Source organism: Bos grunniens, chromosome 13, assembly GCF_055505025.1.
Source record: "Bos grunniens cultivar Pamir isolate PY7600 chromosome 13, Bosgru_T2T1.0, whole genome shotgun sequence".
In the NCBI taxonomy this organism is placed as follows: domain Eukaryota; kingdom Metazoa; phylum Chordata; class Mammalia; order Artiodactyla; family Bovidae; genus Bos; species Bos grunniens.
The window spans coordinates 25,648,041-25,669,243 of NC_141177.1; the positions used below are offsets into that span (position 1 = coordinate 25,648,041).

General features: G+C 48.8%; 1 protein-coding gene across 1 annotated transcript in view; it reads right to left on the reverse strand.

The window, feature by feature from the left end:
- APCDD1L (APC down-regulated 1 like) overlaps positions 1-18,811 on the reverse strand; it is a 49,856-nt gene extending 31,045 nt beyond the window's left edge. Inside the window, exon 1 of the mRNA XM_086330943.1 lies at positions 18,102-18,811. Within this exon, the coding sequence (XP_086187069.1) occupies positions 18,102-18,357 (256 nt within the window). The 5' untranslated portion in view covers positions 18,358-18,811. The remainder of the gene's footprint in view (positions 1-18,101) is intronic.
- Positions 18,812-21,203: the final 2,392 nt, after the last annotated feature.

Consider the following 21,203-nt stretch of genomic DNA (forward strand, 5'->3'; position numbering starts at 1 on the left):
TTCAGCATCAGTCCTTTCAATGAATATTCAGGACTTGATTTCCTTTAGGATGGACTAGTTGGATCTCCTTGCTGTCCAAGGGACTCTCAAGAGTCTTCTCCAAAACCACAGTTCAAAAGCATCAACTCTTCGGGACTCAGCTTTCTTTACAGATGCAGGAAAACTTTTGATAAAATTCCACACCTCTTCACAATTAAAAAAAAATCCTTATCAAAAGATATCCTTATGCTGATTATGGGCATTACCCTAATATCTCTTAATAGTAAGCAAGCTCCGAGAGTTGGTGATGGACAGGAAAGCCTGGTGTGCTGCAATCCATGGGGTTGCAAAGAGTCGGACACAACTGAGCGACTGAACTGAACTGAACTGAATAGTAAAATACTGGCCAGCTGGGATCAGAACTGAGATGACATCACAGTGGATGTCAGTTACTCTCAACATTTACTGAAGGTCCTAGCAGTAGGATAAAAAAAGAAATAAAAGATTTAAGGATTAAATAAGAAATAACATGGTCACTATTTGTGGATGATATGATTATCTTAGAATAGAAGTCAAAATCTGCAGAAAAATGATGGGAAACAGCAAGAGTGTTTAGCAAGATCGCTGGATAAAATAAATCAATGTAAAAAAATTGATTACATTCTATAACAGCAAGAAAGAGATGGAGGGGGGCAGATACCATTTATAATAGTAATAAGAAGTATAAGGTACCTAGGACTATGTCTCATAAAGATGTGCAAGACATATTTGGAGAAAATTATAAAAACACATGGATAGATATTAAAGAAGATAGAAATGATATATATTCATGGGTAGGAAATATTGAGATGCCTGTTCTCTGAAAACTGATCCATAGATACAATGGATTCAGATCAGAATCCCAATAGGTGATTCTATTTTATTTTATTATTTTAGGATATTGACGAGATGGTTATAAAATTTATATGAAAGAGCGAAGGTGTCAGAAATTGAAGAAAAACAAGAAATGGGGGTGTGTTGTATTAGAGACCAAGATTTATGGAAAACTAGAGTAATTATAGCATTGAACATTCTGTGAAGAGATAAACAAATTAACTAAAAGAATACAATAGATCCTTCAGATACTGACTCATGAAATTCAGAAGATTGATAAGGGACAGGACTGCTGATCAGCAAGGATGAAGGCTATTCAATACATAGCCTTTGGTTATCCACATGGAAAATAAAAAGAAATTCTTCCCTTTCCTCATGCCAAGCCCCCAAATCAACTTACAATGGATAAAAAACTTAAATGTAAATTGTTGTGACTGTATAGTCGCTAAGTCACGTCTGACTCTTTTGCCACCCCGTAGATTGTAGCCCCCAGGCTCTTCTGCCCATGGGATTCTCCAGGCAAGAATACTGGAGTGGGTTGCCATTTCCATCTCCAGGGTATCTTCCCAAACCAGAGACTGAACCCATGTCTCCTGCATTGCAGGTGGATTCTTTGCTCTTGAGCCACCAGGGAAGGCCAAATGGAAACTGCAAAGTACTGAAACTCTCAGAAGAAAATATGGAAGAATATCTTTACAACTTCAGGGTAGGGAAGGATTTCTCAAACAAGATGCAAAAAGTGTTACACTGAAAGACAAGCAAATAAATACATTAAAGTTAGGAACTCCTGTTACTCAAATAAGGGAGTGAAAAGGAAGACCACCAACTAGGAGGAGACACCTGTCACACAGAGAACCAGCAAAGGGCTGATGTGCAGAACACGAAGAAGTCCCATAGACCTTAAGGAAAAGACAACACAATGGACAAAGAGGTGCAAGACACAAGCCAGGATCTTACAGAAGAGAAAACAGAATGTTAAATAAAGCTTGGTAGAGACATTCCAGCCCATTAACTGTCAGGGCCATGGAAATTAAGGCCCAATGAGGTAACATTTTACACTCACAAGATGAGCAAAAATCAGGAATTCCCCAAATAGCAAGTGTAGGTAAAGATTAGTGGGAACCCTGGTGTTTTATAAAACCACTCCCATACATGAGCATCTTAAAAGTTTGCAGTGTGAGACCAGTGGGCTTTACAAATGTTTGCTGGTGCCCACAGTCAGAAATCCATTTTACATCAGCAAGCAGCATTCACACATGCAAATTACAGAAACAAGGGATTTAGGAAACAATATTGATTCTTACCATGAGACAGCCATGCCTTTCTTACTGGTGCTGTTTTGTAGAACAATGTTGACAGGTTTTGTGGGAGTTTTTTCATATACTTAAAAAACATTAGGCTTCTCTTTTCATGTTTTAGCATTTTCATCATTTTTCTTTTGGTAACTGGAGCCATGTATCAAGTATGGGGGAAATTTTCCCTTGTTTCAAAAGTTTTGTCAATTTTTAGGTTGAAAAATTTTGCCTAGAGTTTGCTTTATTATGTTGAATTAAAATCGGTATTTCTCTAAAAACAGCAGCAACAAAACAAAACCTTTAAGAAAATGCACAGATTAGGGTCCTCGAGTGTGGTTTCCTGATGCATTAACAGATCGTGACTCTGATTTTATAACTCTTGCACATGTGTACCTGGTGCCAAGTACAAGAATGTCTATAAGAGCCTTGCTTGTAATAGCCTAAAACTGAAAACAGATGTAACAGACTGAAGAAGAGAAAGATAATCTAGACTGTTTTACATATTGGAATATAACACAGCAGTGGAAAAGCATGACAGGCAGCCACGTAGAACAGCATGCACACACAACTTAGAGACCTAATGGGGAGTGACCCAAGTGCAGAAGACCATGCACAGCTCCTAATAACTTATTCAGCTCAAGAACAAGCAACATATGTAACAAACTTACATTCAGGGTACACATACCCTGAAAAAAGCAAGGGACAGAAAACACAAAATTCAGGAAGGAAAGAAATATACAAGGATAGAGATACTAGTAAAGTTCTGGTTCTTGGTGTAAGAGATGGGCTCACAGGTGTCTATTTGTGACCCCATGGATGGTGGCCCACAAAGCTCCTCTGTCCATGGAATTCTCCAGGCAAGAATGCTGGAGTGGCTTGCCATTCCCTTCTCCAGCAGATCTTCCCAACCCAGGAATCAAACCTGGATCTTGTGCATGCAGGCAGAATGTTTACCATCTAAGCCACCAGGGAAGCTCTATTTTTATTTTTTGCATTAATAATTATCAAACATTATGTCATAAAAACATATTTGTGAGCGAATACCTATTTAAAATCCTTCCCATTTCCGAGTCCTTCAAAACCCAGTCTCTGCCTGCAATTCCTTTCTCTTAGTTTCTCCCAGCACTTGGCACATCACACACTGATTTACTGCCAATTTTTTTTTGTAATCACACCCAGTACTATGACAATGTTTGTGCCTGCCTCAAATACATAAGCTGAAGCCCTGCGCCCCAGTGCAATGGCATTTGGAGGTGGGGACCTTTGGGGACATTCATTTTAAATGAGGTCATGAGGGTGGAGCCCCCAGGATGGGATTAGCCCCCTTATAAGAAGAGAAAGTCCTGAGCCCCCTGAGGACACACCAAGAAGGCAGATAGGGAAGTAGGCCTTTAGTAGATATGGAATTTGCTGGCACCTTGATCTTGGGCCTCCCAGGCTCTAGAACTGGGAGAAACACATCTGTGGTTGAAGCTGCCCAGTCCATGGTAATAGCCATGTGGTAACAGCCGCCAGAAACAACTAAGATGCCCAGCTTGTACTAACCCCAGGGCTTTTTCCCTGGCAGCTCCTTGGCCCAGGAATGCTCTTTAGGACCTTTCAGCTCCTTCTCATCCTTCAGCTCAGATGTCACTTTTTTAGTGACAATTTCCCCATGATCCTGTCTCAAGCCTGCCCTCCAGTTCCCTCTTTGGCCTGTGGCCCCACTTCACTGTCTCCAGAGGGAACAAGGGAGGTTCTGGTTACCACCTTCCCAGCGATGACTGCTGTTTGTGCAGCACTTGGGGATCGTGGGCATCTTCAGCCGACTGAGCTTGGGGGGCGGCTGGGACCCTTCTGTCTAGGGTCGTGCCACTCCTGACAGATGCATGCAAGAACATTGGCCACTGGGACCAGCTCCATAAACTGGGGGCCCAGTGCATGCTGAAAAAGCAAGGCCCTTGTTCAGAAAGCATTAAGAATTTCAAGACTGGGAGCAGAGCGTGACACCCACATAGCCCCCCGTGTATGAATGTCTACAGCTGCCCCCTTGCAGATCAGTGCGTGAAAGGGGTGTGGTCTTAAGAAGGCACGGCAGAGCCTTGGGATCACATTGTGTCATCTAACCACACTGTGCATCACGTCCCTACTGAAGGCATGCCTCTGCCCAGGGAGCAGGAGGGGGCCTCTGTGCTTCCCTAGCCCCCAGTACACACCTGTGCTTCACCCCTGTGCTGAGGCCCCTTGAAGGCAGGGACCATGGTGGCTAGAGCCCAGACTGGACCCAGCAGATCCAGGCTGGAATCCAGGTTAGTGGCTTTGAGGGAGAAGCTCAGTTTCTCCATCTGTATAATGGGTTCAGAGGCTCACTGTGCAGAAAGAGGTAACACAGGCGAAGTACTCCACGTTCAGTCCATGCATGTGATTACTGTTGTAACCCCAAACATCAAACGCCAGGCTGTGATGCGCTGCATTTACTAAGGGTCTCCTGTCTCCTCGGCACTGACCTGACCATCCACACAACACGTGCTATCTCCTTGCTCTCCTCCAGCCTTGGCAGGAGTCAGGACCCTCAGCCCTGGGGTCACTGCTTGTGTGATCACGCAGCCCCATCACTCACTTCCGGCACAGGGACAGAGTGCAGAGCTGGGGCCGTGGAGAGCTGAGCACAGGGCTTGCCACGAGGCAGGCCGTGGCCACGCTCACGCTTTATGAATATTTTTATGAGCAGAGGAGGGCAAGGGGGCATTTCTATTCAGTCCTGCTACCCCTGAGGTTAATGAGTTCAGGTTGATTTTCTGAATCCTGAAAAGAAATTTTAGTGTATGCAATTACAGCTTTTATTTAGCAATAATCTACACCAAACCCTGGGTCAGGTGTGGGAGAGACTCGAAGAAGAATAAAACCCATTGTGCCCTGGAGGGGTTCACAGCCCCGCCTGGGAGCCAGATCCCAGATAAATCAACAGTGTGCGGTGGGGCAAGGAGGTGGGTCCCCAGAGTGGAGGGCGGGGGTGGGATGCTGGGTGCTGTGCTGGGTGAGTGGGGACAGATAGTGTTTACATAATCTCAGGGATGAAATATCACAACAAATGCTGAGGATGGGTTTGAGGGGTGAAGGGGAAAGCTAGCCAGGAGGGCTCCCTGGCTGGGGGTCCAGGGGAGTTTGGGGAAATGATATGTGGAAAGTAAGTTCAAGCTAAGGGAACAGCATGTGCAAAGGCCCTGAGGATGGGCTGAGCTGGAAATGGGCAAGGGGAGGACAGAAAGCTGCTGCAGCTGCAGCTCTGCCTGCAGGGAGAGTGGGGCCCACAGGGCACGGAGACTGCCTGGGTGGAGCAGGCTGGTTTGGGCAGGTGGGGCCGTATTGGAGGCAAAGGAGCCCTGGAGGTGCTTCAGGCAGAAGCAACTGAGGGAGCATGGGCCTGCAGTGGAGAGAGGGGTGGGGGAGCAGGGGACCCCTCAGGGGTCTTCCTGGCGCCAGGCAGGGATGGGTGAGGCTATGTCTGCGATCAGGGGCTAGGGAAAGGGGAAAGGGCTTCTTATGAGTGGCACTGAGGAGATGTTAATAAGATTCTGATTTACTTTGAGTGAAACAAAAAAAGGTAGGCAAGTCAAACTATATGAAAAACAAAAGTCACTGTGTGAATTTGCAAGTGTGTAAGGTCTTCCCTTGTGACTCAGCTGGTAAAGAATCCACCTGAAACACAGGAGACCTGGGTTCAGTCCCTGGGTTGGGAAGATCCCCTGGTGAAGGGAAAGGCTATACCCACTCCAGTATTCTGGCCTGGAGAATTCCATGGACTGTACAGTCCATGGGGTCGCAAAGAGTCCGACACGACTGAGCAACTTTCACTTTCGTTGCTAGGTCTGAACTCAGACCTGCTCACAGGGACCCCTCTGGGGATCGAGGCTGCAGGAGAGAGTATAGGGAGAGTTTCAGATTGCAGAAAAGCTGGGAAGAAAGTAGAGTCCTCATCTACACTAGCCCCAATTCCCCTGTTAATAGCATTTTATGTGAGTGCGGTGCGTGTTGTCATTGTGCTGCAGTCACTAAGTCATGTCCGACCCTTTGTGACCCCATGGACTGTAGCCGCCAGGCTCCTCTGTCCATGGGATTTCCTAGGCAAGAACACTGGAGTGGGTTGCCATTTTCTTCTCCGGGGGATCTTCCCCACTCAGTGATCGAACCTGCATCTCCTGCGTTGCCAGGCGAATTCTTTACCACTGAGCCACCTAAGAAGCCCACACTTACTACGATTACATAATCAATCTTGATGCATCATTATTAACTAAAGTCCATACATATTTTATTCAGATTTTCTCCAGTTTTATCTAACGCCCCTTTTCTGAGAAACATGATTCTAGCTTATATTTCAAAACTAAAATTCAGTTCAGTTACTTAAAAGAACACTTTTAAGCTTTGGAACAACTTGGGTAAGCATGTGCCTCTCCTTTTCAACAGTAAATTTTATAAAGCTTAAATATATAATGATTTCTGATAGAAATTTTATGCCCCAAATTTTGAATATTATCGCACATTATTTTAAAAATAATGCCAACTCTCAATAATTTTAAAATATTGGTTGTGTGTGGCAATGATAGTATTTTGGATATCTTGGGTTAAGTAAGAATGTCTTTAAATATGAATCAAACTGTGAGTTCAGTTCAGTTGTGTCCAATTCTTTGTGACCCCATGGACTACAACATGCCAGGCTTCTCTATCCATAATCAACTCCTGGAGCTTGCTCATACTCATGTCCATCGAGTCACTGAATCAAACTATATAATTACACAACTTCATTTTATTCTTTTTTCCTTTTAAAAGTGTGGCTACTAGAAAATTTAAAATTATACATATGGGGACTTCCCTGGCAGTCCAGTGGTTAAGACTCCACTTCCACTTCGGGGACATGGGTTCCATCCCTGGTCGAGGAGCTAGGATTCACGTGCAATACGTGGCAGCCAAAAATTACATACGTGGCCAGCATCTAATTTCCGTTGGCCAGCACTGGTTTGAGGGATAGAAGCCTGTGAAATGACCGAACAGGGATATCCAGAGAGAAGGGAGGGGTGTCAGAATGAGGGAGGCTGGGTGGGCCGGCAGGGGGCCAGGAAGCAGGCAGCGGGGAGAGGGGGAGGCAGGAGGAGGAGGGGGAGGAGGGAGAGGCAGGGCCTAGGGCAGGGCACGCCTACGAGAAGCCCCACGGAGGCCTGGATGCCCCGGAGGAGAGGAAGGGCCCGTGTGGGGACCCAGCTGAGGGGGATCGTAGGATCTTGGTGGGGACGTGGGACTCCTGGCCAGCAGTGCTAAGGTCTCAGTGGGCCTTTCGAGGACAGAATAGGGGAACGTGGTTACCGTGTGGGGCCAGGTGCGTGAGATGCGATGGTCCTAATCCCTCCAAAATTGCCTGGCTTCCTGTGCAGACTGCAGACAGGGACTGGGGAGGGGGCGCCGGCGTGAGAGCTGCTTGGGTGGGGGCTGGGCCTGTTGTCCAACTCGGGGCAATCTTGATGCCCCACTTCATGGAGGAGGATGCTGGACCCCCGCCCACCCCCATGCCTCACTCTATTAGGTCCCAGGGGAGCATCACCCAGCCCCCCACACCGGGGGCTTAAACCACAGAAATGGATTCTCCCTCCCTCTGGAGACCAGCTGTCCCAGGTGGAGGTGTGGCAGGGGGGGTTCCCTCTGAGGCTTCTCTCCTGGGCTTGTAGACGACTCCCTCCCCCCGTCCTCACGTTGGTTCCCCTCTTTATGAGGACGTCAGCCATTTTGAATTACAGTCCCCCTTCCCATGACCTCACTTTAATGCTATCACTCTGTAAAGACCCTTTCCAAAAAGAAGGGCACATTATGGAGTTCTGGGGGTTAGGACTTCATCATACAAATTTTGGGGGTAAGGTGCGGGGCATGCTTCAACCCATAACACAGGCCCCTGCCTGCGGGGCTGGCGGAGGCAGGACTCTGTCTACCCCCTATTAGTGTATTGGCATTACTAAGGAATAAGGCAGGGCAGCAGAATTCCCTTTAATCAGCCTTCAACCTCCTTCCTTTCCCAGCAGACCATTACTATCAATCTGCCTGTCTTTCTAGACCTTTGTTACGGAGGGATACACAGAAATACGTGTTGCAGGTGGGTGGGGGGCGGCAGACTGTTTTTAAAACAAAATTTAAATCCTCTTTACGGTGAAAAACCTAGCTAATGAAAATTATGTTTCAAAACAGACAGAGGCGTTCTTTGTGCTAAATATGGTGTTGTCTCATTTGCAATGGAAAAGTCCCTCATTAAAAAAAAAAAAATTATTAAGAGGCCTTACAATACAAACCACATTTTCCAACTCAATAGCGTATAAGGTCAGCCAAGCAAAGACAATGTAAACTAGCTTCGAAAGTGTGTTGCTCAATAATGAAATGTTTTCAGTAGGGGGAGGGAAGCAGCAAGATAATCAGACTGGTGGTGGTGCGGCTGAAATTTCAGCCCCCCCGAAATGTACCCCTTCAGTAATTGGGGACCTATTAGACGATGCTTAAGTGTGGCTTCAGATACTGCATTCCTGATTAACAAGGATATAATTTCTTGAAGGGAAGAAGGACTCTGTTCACACCCTTGGTTATCCTGAAGTGGCCCTCGTGCACAAAGAAAGGCCATTTGTCCAGCGGGAGCTGATGGGACACACCTGGCCAGGAAAAGGTTGAAGGGGCTGGGAGGGATGGAGGAGGAAGTTCAAAGGTGTCTGCCTGAACTGGCTGCCTGTTTGGACGTGGAGTCCAGTTTGGACGTGGAGACCAGCCAAACCCACACCTCCCATCCCTGAGAACTTTGGTTTCCACTCAAATGCCAGCCTCCCTGATGACAGGTCCTAAGCTGGTACTGCTTGGAGATCACAGGTCCTCCTCCCTCGGACAAAACCTCTCATCCTTGGAGGGTGCCCTGACCTTCATCACCTCCTGGTGGACGTCACCTCCAGCTGCTGTCCTTCCCTCACCAAGGCCACGGGCCCCACTCTCACATCTCCCTGTCCTCTGTGGAGTCTCATCTCCATCCTGTGTCCACCTGGGAGGCTGGCCTCCTCCTGGCTTCAGACCCCGTTGACTGCTCACGCCCTTCACCTGCGTCAGGACCACTTTTGGGTGCTGTGGTCAAGACCCTCAGCAGCAGTCACCAAGGTTGGGTGGACGTTCATTTCTCGTCTGCAGGTGGGGCTGGTGTGTCTGCTGTGTCCGGCAGAGTTCTCCAAACCCCAGCCTTCCGCTGTACCCTGTCCCTGGCTGTGACCTTCACCGGCGTGGTCTCCTGAGCCTCTGCTCCACATCCCACCCCACCACCAAGACAGCAGGCCCCCGTGTTCTCAGAACATGTGACCCAGGAGCATGGTGTCTCCTGGCCTGGACGCCCCTCCCTCTAGCTCGTCTCACCTCTGGGATCTTCAACCTCCTTTCCTGGGCCTCAGACCTAGTCAAGTCCTCTCTCACACCCCCTCTTCCTCACACCACTGCGCAGCTCAATTCACCTCCTCTGGAAGCCACACTTCCCCAGTCACCATCTTTCCTTAGTACCACTCCATCAGTCATTCTCTTGTTTCTTATTTATTGTCTGCGCTCCCCTACCCCACCCCACCACTCAATTAGAAGGCAAGCTCCACAAGGGCCATACCAGGCCCATTTTGTTCATGCCTGTGTCCCCAAGACGTGGAACAGTGCCTGGCACACTGTCAGCATCCACTGAACACCCCTTGAAGAATACTTGAATGAAGAAATGTTTCCATCATTGGAGTTGAAATTATACCAAGTTATCCAAAAACATAGTAAATGCATATTCATTCATTTCGTTCTAAATTAGAATTTGGAGGAGAGAGACAAAGAAGTTTGTAGTTAAGTGGGATTTAAAAAAAAGAACTTTCTGAGCAAATTATCTGTGTAAACAGGGGACTATGTTTCACCCTCTTAATAATGAACTCCAGCAGCTCTGGCCTCAAACACTCTGAGAAGCTCTGTGGTGATGAATATGCAAATTCCAAGCAATTCCATGTTTTGTTGAAGCCCTTAAAGGATTCTGGAAGCTCGGTATCCTAACCTCTATTCCCTGAGGCCCCTGCCAGCAGTAATAATGTAGAGCCTGATATAATGGGACTGGGCTTAAGCTCTTTACCTGGAACACCAAGTTTTCAAGAAGTCAGCATCAGGAAGTTTTCAGGAATTCACTGCTAAGCATGATGGCATTTCACTGTGGCAGAGATGAATACATCTCTGAATTGGCCCCAAACAGGCATCTCTAGTCCCTGAAGGCTTGGGGTGGGGTTTACCAGGAAAATGCAGCTAGTCACTCCATCACCAGGTTAACAGTTTTCTGAGGTCTTATTGGTTACTTTAAGTTGACCTCCCTGTAAAAGGCAGACGAAATGTAAAACTATCGTAAGAAAAAAAAGAAGGGCAAACATCAACTGGAAAAGCCCAGGCACTCTCACCCCCTGGCAAGTTGGTCTTCATTTCAGTTAACTGGGGGTTGCTGCTAAGGAAAGTGGAGCCCATCTGAACCCGGTTAGAGCTGACAGACCAAACAGTAGACTTCACTTTCAAACTATCTAGAAACCACACCCAACCACCAAAAAACACATGTTAAAACAACTCTTAATTGTACATTTCAGAGGACAAGTAATTTTGTTTTGCTGTGGTCACTGGTAATTCCAAGCTAAATACATCTCTGTGTTGAGCTCTGTTTTTACTCGTATTTGGGGGCAAGAAGAGGGTTAGGTGTGATTGACTGCTTTGCTTCTCCCTTTTTGTATAATTTAATATTGAGGTTTGGAGAGGGCAGCTCAGATTTTGTAATGCACATTGAGCTCTTGGAATAGCTGTGGGCACAGGCCTGAGAGTCGTGTCCCAGGTAGGAGGGGAGGCACCTTGGCTCACAAGTCCTCCAGAACTGGAGTTAGTAAGGGAAACTTTGCTGTTAGAGCAGAAAAAGGGAGCAAGGAACCTAGGCAGGCAGACCCAGCACTTGTCCACTGCAGTTTGGCTTCAAACAGAAGAAGGCTTGAGAAGGGGGTGGCGGGAGAGGATTACTCAGGACAAACCCTCCACTGTTAATTAGACCAACAGGTAGCACCATGGATCTCCCTGGCATTTGTGAAGGATCCCACCTTCCCTGGTTCCTCTCTGTGATGGGGAATGGGTCTCCTGGTCCCTGAGCTAACCATGTAGACAGACTATTAGTACCTTAGGGCCACCAGGGAGCAGTGAGTTGTGTGGACTTACTGGGTTGGTATCTCACATGCTGTGGATGGTTGCTGAGCAACCAAGAGCTCACTGGTCTGCAAACTTTTTAGGAACCCTAGCCCGTTGGCCTCCATTTCTTCAGGTGTGAAATGGCAATGACTGTAGTGTCCAAACAATACGGCAATCGTAAAGAAGTAATATAATGCTCCTACAATGCTTAACAAAAGCAGGTGCCCAGTGGATGTTGACTTTTTTACTTTTTTTTAAATTTAATTTTTAATGGGAGGAAAATTGCTTTACAATGTTGTGTTGGTTTCTGCCATACAACAATGCAAATCAGCCATAATTATATACATATCACCTCCCTCTTGAGCCTTCCTCCCTTTCCCCCATCCCACCCCTCTAGCTCATTGCAGACCCCTAGGCTCAGCTTCTTGTGTATACACTAGCTTCTCACCAGCTATCCATTTTACACACAGTAGTATATTTATGTTGATGTTACTTTTTCTGTTCGTCCCACTCTTTCTTTCCCCCACTGTGTCCACAAGTCCGTTTTCTGGGTATGTGTGTTGGTTGCTCAGTCTTGTTCGACTTTTTGCAACCCCATGGACTATAGCCCACCAGGCTCCTCTGTCCATGTAGTTCTCCAGGCAAGAATACTGGAGTGGGTAACCATTCCCTTCTCCAAAGGATCTTCCCAACCCAGGGCTCATCCTCTGTTGCCCTCTTCTCCTCCTGCCTTCACTCTTTCTCAGCATCAGGGCCTTTTCCAATGAGTCAGCTCAGGTGGCCAACGCACTGGAGCTTCAGCTTCAGCATCACTCCTTCCAATGAATATTTAGGGTTGATTTCCTTTATGATTGACTGGTTTGATCACCTTGCAGTCCTAGGGACTCTCAAGAGTCTTCTCCAGCACCACAATTCAAAAGCATCAATTCTTCAGCATTCAGCCTTCTTTATGGTCTAACTCTCAAATCCATACATGACTACTGGTAAAACCATAGCTTTGAGTATTTGGACCTTTGTTGGCAAAGTGATGTCTTTGCTTTTTAATACGCTGTCTAGGTTTGTCATAGCTTTCCTCACAAAGACCCCCCCCCCCCCGCCATCCCTCCTTCCTGAAATTCATGGCGCCGTCCCACCCACTGGATGGGCACTTCAGGTCCACTACCAGGCAAAGGCAACCCAAGCCCCCACATGCCTTTGAAAGCAGGAAGTCAGGCTTCTGACTCCTTTTTCATACTTTGCATCCCTGTCCTCCTCTGACTCTGTCCATCACCCTCTTTGACCCCTCCTCCCCAGCCACACTCCTGACATCCCAGACTGCCTTGCAGTTGCCCTCTCCGCAATCCCACAAGGAGAAGGATAGCATATTCCCCAGATTGGACCTTGCAGGGCAGTGTCTGTCACCTTAACAGTGATGTGAGTGACCTCACCAAGCCCCTGCTGTGTGCCTGGTGCTGTATTAAACACTCCACATGGATAGTAATACCGACTTCTCACAGTAGTCCCTTGGGGTCAACTTCATGAAGGAGGAAACTGAGGCATGGAAGGATGAGGTAATCTGCAGCAAATGGAGCAGCTGGAATTTGAATGTGGGAAGCCGAATTCCAGAGCCCAGCAGCTCTGCAGCCTTTGCAGATGGACAATTAGGATCCTTCCCTCTTCAACAACTCTCAGATTAACATTTAATTGGGGATTTAAAACGCTGTTCTTGTTAGCATGCCTGTGGTCTCTGCGCTGCGATCTTCCCCATTAAGTCGTGTTATGTAAACCATCAGCCCAGATGCCACAGAGCCTGTGGATCTCCTGGCGCCCAAACTTGGCTCAGAAGCCCAGTTCTTTCGAGCAGCAGCAGAGCAGGGAGCCTCTTGCCTGAGCTTTGAGCTGAACTGCCTCAGGAGAGGGCAGCTGAAGCAGGAAGCTTGGTGGTCCGCAAATCTCAGCCCCTGGGCTTGCCGGCTGGACGACCTTGGGTGTGTGGCCTTGCTTCTGTCATCTGTAGAATGGTGCCCATGGCACAGGAGGTTGCAAGAATCATGGGGTATCATTTATGACATGCTTGTTAGCATAGTGCTTGGGCTGTATCTCTCCCCTCCGAGGAAAGTCAGTTTCTCCTTCACACACAGACACCATATGTGGTCATTCATAGTAAGACTATCTGGCCATCTATTCTTCTCTTGGGTGAAAAAATGCACATTTTGCTTAGAAACCACATGCCTTCGCATGTTTCAGCGGAATAAATGTGAAAGAGACCAGGAACAAAGAGTAAATTCTCTTTCAGGAAGTTTGGGTGGACAAACAGAAAGCTAGGGAAAATGGCAATGTATATGGGAGACAGCTACTTCTCTCTATATAAAAAGCACTAACAAATCAATAAGGAGAAAAAAATTTTTTTTAAGTTCGATATAAAAATGGGCAAAGGAGATTACTGGAGGTGTCATAGGAAAGTCAATGAAAGGGGTTATATACAGACATTCTTCTTTACTCATAACTGATGGAATGCAAGTATAAATAACCAGGCATTGCCACTGGCAAGATTTTTAAAGAAAAGTAATGATGAAGGTTGGCAAGGATGTGGGGAAAGGGTCTCATAGCCCTTCCATGGAGGTTGTTGACTGTGCAAGCCCTTAGAAAGGAAGGCTCTGGGGAGAATTTACACACATATTTTGCTGCAGCAATTTCATGACTAGGGATTTACATCCAAATCTGCAGATGAAGGGGAGGCTGGGGGCAGGGAACAGTATTCTAAGCAGAGGAACAGCATGTGTGTGTGTATAGGCTGCGGTGGAAAGGGGCGTGGCCTGAAGGACAGGCTGACAGAGTGTTTCTGTATCCTGGTGGTGGCTGGTGATACCTTCTCTGAGGAGGAAGAAAGCCTGTCTGTGAAGTGTGCGGGGAGGAGGGTCACACAGGAAATGGGGCCACGGACAGGGGCTCAAAGGAGAAGGCACGGGTGTGAACACAGCTGAGCAGGACAGAGGCTCTGGCGGGGACTGAGTATCCCTGGAGGGTGGGGCTATCATCATTCCCAACTCGCTAATGGGGACATAGGTGACAGGGCTGGAAGGTGACAAAGCCAGGATGGGACCCGGGTCTTTTCAGTTCCTAAGATGCTGCTCTCAAGCTCTCCATAGCACACAAGACGTGTTAAACTCAGCCAAGACCAACCAACCTCCCAGTGCACAGGTGGAGGTCCTGGGGGACTAGTCCTGCCTCCCCAGGGAACCAAAGCCCACTTGAACCCCTGGTGGCCCTTCGCACAGGGAGGTCTGATGTTCTCTGGGACATCTGTTCACCATGACCCTTGCACTCCCCACTCTGGGTCGGGGGCTGGCTTTGGGCAATAAACTTCTGAAACCCATTCTGGTTTGAGGATCAGTCTCACTGCCTACCACCCAGCTACAACTCATGGCCACCTCTGGCACCAGCTTCAGAATTCAGTTCCTTCCCCGGATCACCCCCAGCTCAGCCTGAACTGCCCTCAAGTTCAAACTGAACTCAGTGGCCTCTTTTGGCATTGGGTTCTTTTTAGTTACTTTATTGATTAATTTACTTGGCTGCACCAGGTCTTTTATTTTTTGCCTTTTTAAATTTTTACTTTGCGTTGGGGTAGAGCCTATTAACAATGTTGTGATAATTTCAGGTGAACAGCGAAGGGACTCAGCAGGGGCTCATTTTGGCTTTCAGCTTCCATGAACATAGTGAGTATCCAATACATTTCCCAAATAGTTCTTCACACGTAGCTTCTTACTAGTTTGCCATCCAGATGGTTTGGAGACCAACGAAGCTGTTCTGTTTGTCTTGAGCTGATTATTTAGACTTTGGAGATTCCAGCGTCAGTCAGAATACAAGTGAAATAGCTGGCCACAATGATCCAAGCAGTGAGAGGAAGTTTTCATTCAAAAAAACTTTTTTTTGTTTTACGTAATGAATACAATTACCTATCTCCTTTCACCTTTGATTTTTCGGACCCATCTACTAAGTTCATTTTCTCCCCAGCTTTCACTCTTAGTTTTGAAACAGAGCCCCATATCCACAAGTAATTTATTATGGAATAGCCTGTGATTTTGTCCTAGTTAATCTGTCTCTAAATGATAACTTGCCATTGCAAAGTATATGGCTAGAGATAAAAGCAGGGCTGAAATTAGAAAAAAGAAATACAAATGAGAGGGGGAAAAAAAGAAGCTGTGGTTTTTCATTTTCCCCCTCAAGCATAAATTGTTGAGTAAGGAGATTTTTAAGAGCCAGAAATTGCTGAGGAGTGAACCAAAGCTGGAAGCCACTGCACTGGCACAAGACACATCTGGCGATGGAGGGTTTTGACAAGGGTCTGCTGCAGCCGGTAACTAGCCACCCTCACCCACAGCCAGCTCCTGTCATCTCCAGGGAGGACATTTTCAGAGACCAGGGGAGAGTGGACAAGCGGGAAAAATCAACGTCTAGATTAGAAACTACTTCAACTGTGTTGTTTTTCTTGAGGTCCCACTGTGCCTTTGATTTCCTGATTGCTCAGAGCAAGAATAACAAAATCCACCTAACCTGGTGATTTTTGACAGATTCATCTGAAAGTTGAATTTGATCTGCCCACACCAGTGGGTCTCAGCAGGGAACAATCGTGGCCCCTGGGGACATCCAGCAGTTTCTGGGGATGTTTGTGGTTTTCATAGCTGGGAGGTGTTGTTACTGGCGTGTGGTGGGTGGAGGCCAAAGATGGTGTTCCATGTCCTCCAGGGCATGGGATGGCCCCCAGCAGAAAAGGGTCTGGACCACAGTATCAACAGTGCTGAGGCTGAGAAACCCTGGTGGGGTGTATATGTGTGTGTGTGTGTGTGTGTGTGTGAGAAGGTGCATTCCCGTGGTGGGGCCGTTGGTGTGCCTACAGTAGTTTCTTGAACCTGGAGACATGAAGTCCAGGCTTGCCTCTGCTCAGGTACCTCAATTATCTAAGTATCTGAAGGATTAAAAGGGTTCTGTCTCCTTTCACTAAAGCACAAGGAACTTGTTGCCTGGTGATGCAGCCAGTGGTGAGAAGGACTTTGGGAAAAGGGTTCAGTGGAAAATGGGGCCCAGCTCAGAGCGAGGAGCTGTGAAGGCAGCCCGCACGGGTCTGTCACCCCAAGGTTGAGACCTGGGTCTCAACCGCAGGCTCCACAGCCGCCCCTTCTGTTCACCCAGGCCTCCGGGTACTCTCGGCTTCTCTCCTGTGGAGTCTGTCTGACTTGGGGTGGCGAGAGGTCACCTGGGAGCGAAGCAGCAGGACTCCAGAGAGCCAGGAGCGAGGCTACACTGGCGCTGATTTTATTGGCGTGACAGAAGCACGGGGCCTGCCAAGGACAACGGCCCTGTGCTGTGACCAAGGCTGCAGGTTTCTGGGGAAATGTACCCTACTGGGCTGGCCCGTCCCATCCCCATGGGATGGAACCACTTGGGAGGAGGAGAGGTGAAGACACAGCTTCCTCCTTCTCCCCCTCCCAGCTCTCTGCCCACAGGGCAAGCACACAGACTCTTTGCCCAGCCTTCCCCTCCGTGCCCCCTTCCTTCCACTCTTACTTTCCACTCTTACTTACTTTTGTGCCCAGTGAGAACTCCTTGGCCATGGACAGCCGTGCGACCTCTCGCCCCAGCCCTGAGGTAAACATCCCCTTTTGGCAGATACGTCTGCAGCTCTTCAAACTGCCTACACATCCTCCCTTGACCTTCCTTCAGACCCAGCTCATCTCTTCTTCAGATATCTAGCTGAGAAATTCGGGGCTGATTGAAGAGCTGCAGGGAGACCTGACTTTGCTCCTTGCCTGTAAGTGGAGAAAAGCGTGCTCAGCGATAACTGGGCAGTGTGTCTTCCTGCAGGATAGACACCTTGGGGCTGGGCAGTGTGCTAGTCGCTTCTCCTGCTCTCCTTCTTGTAACCCTCACAATAACCCCAGACAGAGGTGAGGATCTCATGAGCCCATTTGATAGATGAGAAAGTTGAGGCTAAGAGAACTGATGGACATGCCTGTCCAAGTTCACACAGGCTGATATGAAGCTGATCTGGACTTCTGAGTCAGGTGATCTGACTCCAGGGATAGAATTCTTAATCCTTCACAAAGTGAGGGTGCTTGGGGGTGAGCCCGGCACACTGTGATTACTATTGTCATCTTTGCCAATGGTGGTACGCCACGGTCAGCGGGCATAACAGAATTTTGATCTTCCTACCCTCTAAGAAGAGGCAGCTGGAGAGCAGTTAGTTCTGGAGACGACACTGTCCCCTCTACGGGGGTCCGGTCCCCTGACCCCCTACCCCAAGCCTGCTGGGCACCAGAATTTGAGGGGTGGGGTGAGGGTCACTGTGCCCTCCCCTCACTTCTTCTGTAGCTCTGCTGTAGGACAGCAGCTCTGAGTCCCAGCCCATCTAGGATTCAGTGGGCAAGACCAGATTCCGCAGCCCAGGTCTGAGTGACGTGGAGCTTGCACCTTGCTGAGGGGCTCCCAGTGGGCTCGGGATCCCTGGAGGTCAGGCTTCGCGGGCACTGAGCACAGAGGGGCGCACACGTGGTTCCGCGCCCGGCTTCCCAGCACAGGGTCCAGGAGGAGGCTGGAGGTGAAGCAGGTGCCCGGCCAGGTGAGGCTGGAGAAGAGCGCGCAAGACGCAGAACTGCCGGCCTGGCTCACCAGCCCACACTGCAGTCCCCAGGAAGCCCAAGGAATGTCAAATGGCAGCTCCCTCCCTTCTGACCTCAGGCAGCGAGGCAGTGGGGGGAGGGTGGCACCTACCTCCCAACAGCACCAGGACGCAAGCGTAGGGGAGCATGGCAGCCGGCATCCCGTCGAGGGTGGCAGGACGGCCCCTGGGGCGCCTCCACACTGTGTGGAGAAGAGGCGCCGGCGCAGGGCTCTCAGGCGGCCTCGGACAGCGGCGGCCCGGCTGGGGTCCTGCGAAGAAGTCAAGAGGGTCCTGCGCCCCTCTCCGCTCTTGCACGCGCTCGCCCTCCCGGGCTGTTGATAGTTGTAAGGAGAGCAGCGCACTCATAGGTCCAACTTTCCAGAAGAGGTGGAGACAGCCCCCGGCCTTGCTCGCACAGCCTCGCAGTGCGCCCAGCCCTCTGGCGCAGCTCCTCCTGCCATTCAGAACCCAGTCGACCCCCCTCCGTGCCCTGGTTCTTTCCTCTCCCCACCAAGTCTCTGCAGTGAGCCAGGAGGCCTCCCGAAAACTCTTGTCCTGGCCAAGCCAGACGTTGCGGTGCGCTCCTCCGCAAAAGCAAAACCCTATGCAGGTTGTCCCCTCCAAGGGCAAGGGGGTCGGGGGCAGCTCATCTGTGCCCACTGGGTCCTCAGACCCCCAAGGCTTCTCTTCAGGCCTTCCAGACACTTTTGGAAAAGTCGCGTCAACTTGGAGTGCAGGAGCGCAGTGAATGTGGCCAACCTGGGGCGCCCAGCAGCCCACAGCCGCTCCCTGTAATTAGCTCTTCTCTGCTCCAAAGAGCATCTGGGCAAACAGTGTGGAGCCGACCAGGGCGGTTCCCCCCACCCCCAACTCCTCCTCCTGCCCCCACTCCTAATCCCCATCTGAGTGAGTCAGCTGAGGGTGGCTGCTCAGAGGCAAGGCAGCTGGGAGAAGGAGGAGGGAGATGGATGGGTCAGGCCACCTCAGGGCCTGACCTGAGGGCCTGGGCTCCCCCAGGCAGCTCCTCAGTGGTAGGGAAGACTTGAAGGACAGGAGTAGCATCTGGGGAAGGAACCTCCCAAGTTATTGGATTTATGGATGAAGAAGCGACAGAATCACTTGGATTGGAGAAGTGGAAGTTGAAGGGCTTCCCACCTGCGGGGACCACCAGGAGAATGGAAGTAAAGCCGTGCAGGCGGGGTTGGTGGGGGGCTGAGATGTGTAGATCAAGGTGTCCATTTTCATTGTGTTGTCCTTAACAGTGAAAGAAGAAGAGAGAGTAGATAGAACCAAACGAGAGGTGAAAGAGAGAAGCTAGAAGGAGAGAGGGGGAAGAAAGATAAGGAAAGAGAAAAGGGCAGAGAGGGAGAGAGAAAGACAGGGACAAGGAAGTAAGGCAGAGAAGAGAGGCAGATAGAAAGGCAGATGGGAAAGGGAGGAAGAAGAAGAGAATGAAAAAGAGGGAGGAAGAGGGAGAGACAGAGATGGAGGATGTCCCTTGGGGAGGACTTGGGCACGTGGGGACATGTCTGTGCCCAGGGTGCGTGTCCAGGCAGCTGACCTGCCCTCTGAAGAGACCCACCTGTCCACACTTGTGGGCTGCTTGGCCCTGGGGGTCAGGAGACAGCACCCCGTCTTTTGATTTTTTACCCTGGGCCTCCGGAACCCTTCAACTTCCACCAGGGACCCCTCAGCCAGGGACCCCCCGTCCCCGGGATGTCCTTAGCTTTTCTTTTCTCTGGAGGAACAGACTCGACAAGTGTGGAAGGAGGCCACAGCGTGATCTTACACAAATGGAAATGTGAGAGAAACGATCAATTCCCTTCCTGAAAATGACATTTTTTTCTGGTCTCTATGGATTGCTGAGAACAGCATGAGGCTCGAGGTGGCCTTGCTGAAGCCGAGATGCCATCAGCTCCCCGGCAGACAGCGGCCGCGCGCCACATATTAAGTTTCGGTGAAAGGGGTAACGTGGGTGGGGGGTGGGGTGTGCTTATTTATAATTGCATAATGGTGATTGTTTGTGGCAACTTTGTGCCTTTAAATTTTAAAAATTTACAATTATGGATAGTTTTAAAAAAACTGCATGCTCTTTTGGCCCTGACTGTTTGAGGCTGTACTTTCTGTGCTTCCAGCTTGAGGGCATTTTTGCAGTCCCAGTTCACTGATGGGGCTTTGAGTAAGAATGGTTTGGCTTGGGAGGTGGATGTTACGCTGATGCGACGTGGGGTTATGATTTGGTACTTTCAGAACCTACTGTACTGCTATTAGAAAACAGAGCTTCCCTGCAAAGCCTGGTGCTCATGTATTAATTGTTATTTTGGCTTATTTATTTATATTGGCTTATTTATAAGAGGAATTGCTGATAATTATTGCAACCTGGAGAAGGAAATGGCAACCCACGCCAGTATTCTTGCCTGGGAAATCCCATGGATAGAGGAGCCTGGAGGGCTACAGTCCATGGGATTGCAAAGAGTTGGACACGACTGAGCAACTAATACCCACATTGAGACCTTGGTGTGGGCCAGGTGCTTTAGATGCATAGACTTTATATCTGGACAGCCTGATGAGAAATAAGAAGTATTGTTGGCCCCATTTTACAGAGCAGGGTAACTGAGTTCAGAGAGGTTGGGCCACTGCCTCAAGGCCACACAGCTGGAAAGTGGCAGACTCCTTAGTCCCTGCTTGTGTCTGGGATGCTCTGTGTCTCCATGGGATTCCCTGACTGACCGGGCTCTTGGCTCCATTCTGAGTTTCAAGTTCCTAAATGAGAAAACCCATTCTATTAATATGATAACACCCTTTCTTCGAAGAGGCTTAGGAATGGCAGGGAAGCCCTATTGCAAAGTGCTGCCTAGGTCTTAGCCAAACTCCTCTGTTGAGATTGAGATTTATAGGTGGTATCGTACTCGCCCAGCCCGACATGAACAGTGGGTGATGCTTGGAAGGATGGGAGAAGCTAGGAGGGGTCTTCAAGGCCCACTGGCGCTGCTCTCCTGGCTTTACAGGTGAGAAAACAGAAGCACAGGGTCAGATAAGTTCCCTGTTCAATGCAGATTTTACTCCAAAAAAAAGAAAGAAAATGAACAATTAGTGTTTGAACAACCCTCTGGTCATAAGATCTAACAAAAGAGAGAGAAGGAACCGAAGCTAAACTTACTTGACTTCAAACGTAGATATTTATTTTTAACCCCCCAAATTTGTATTGTCCA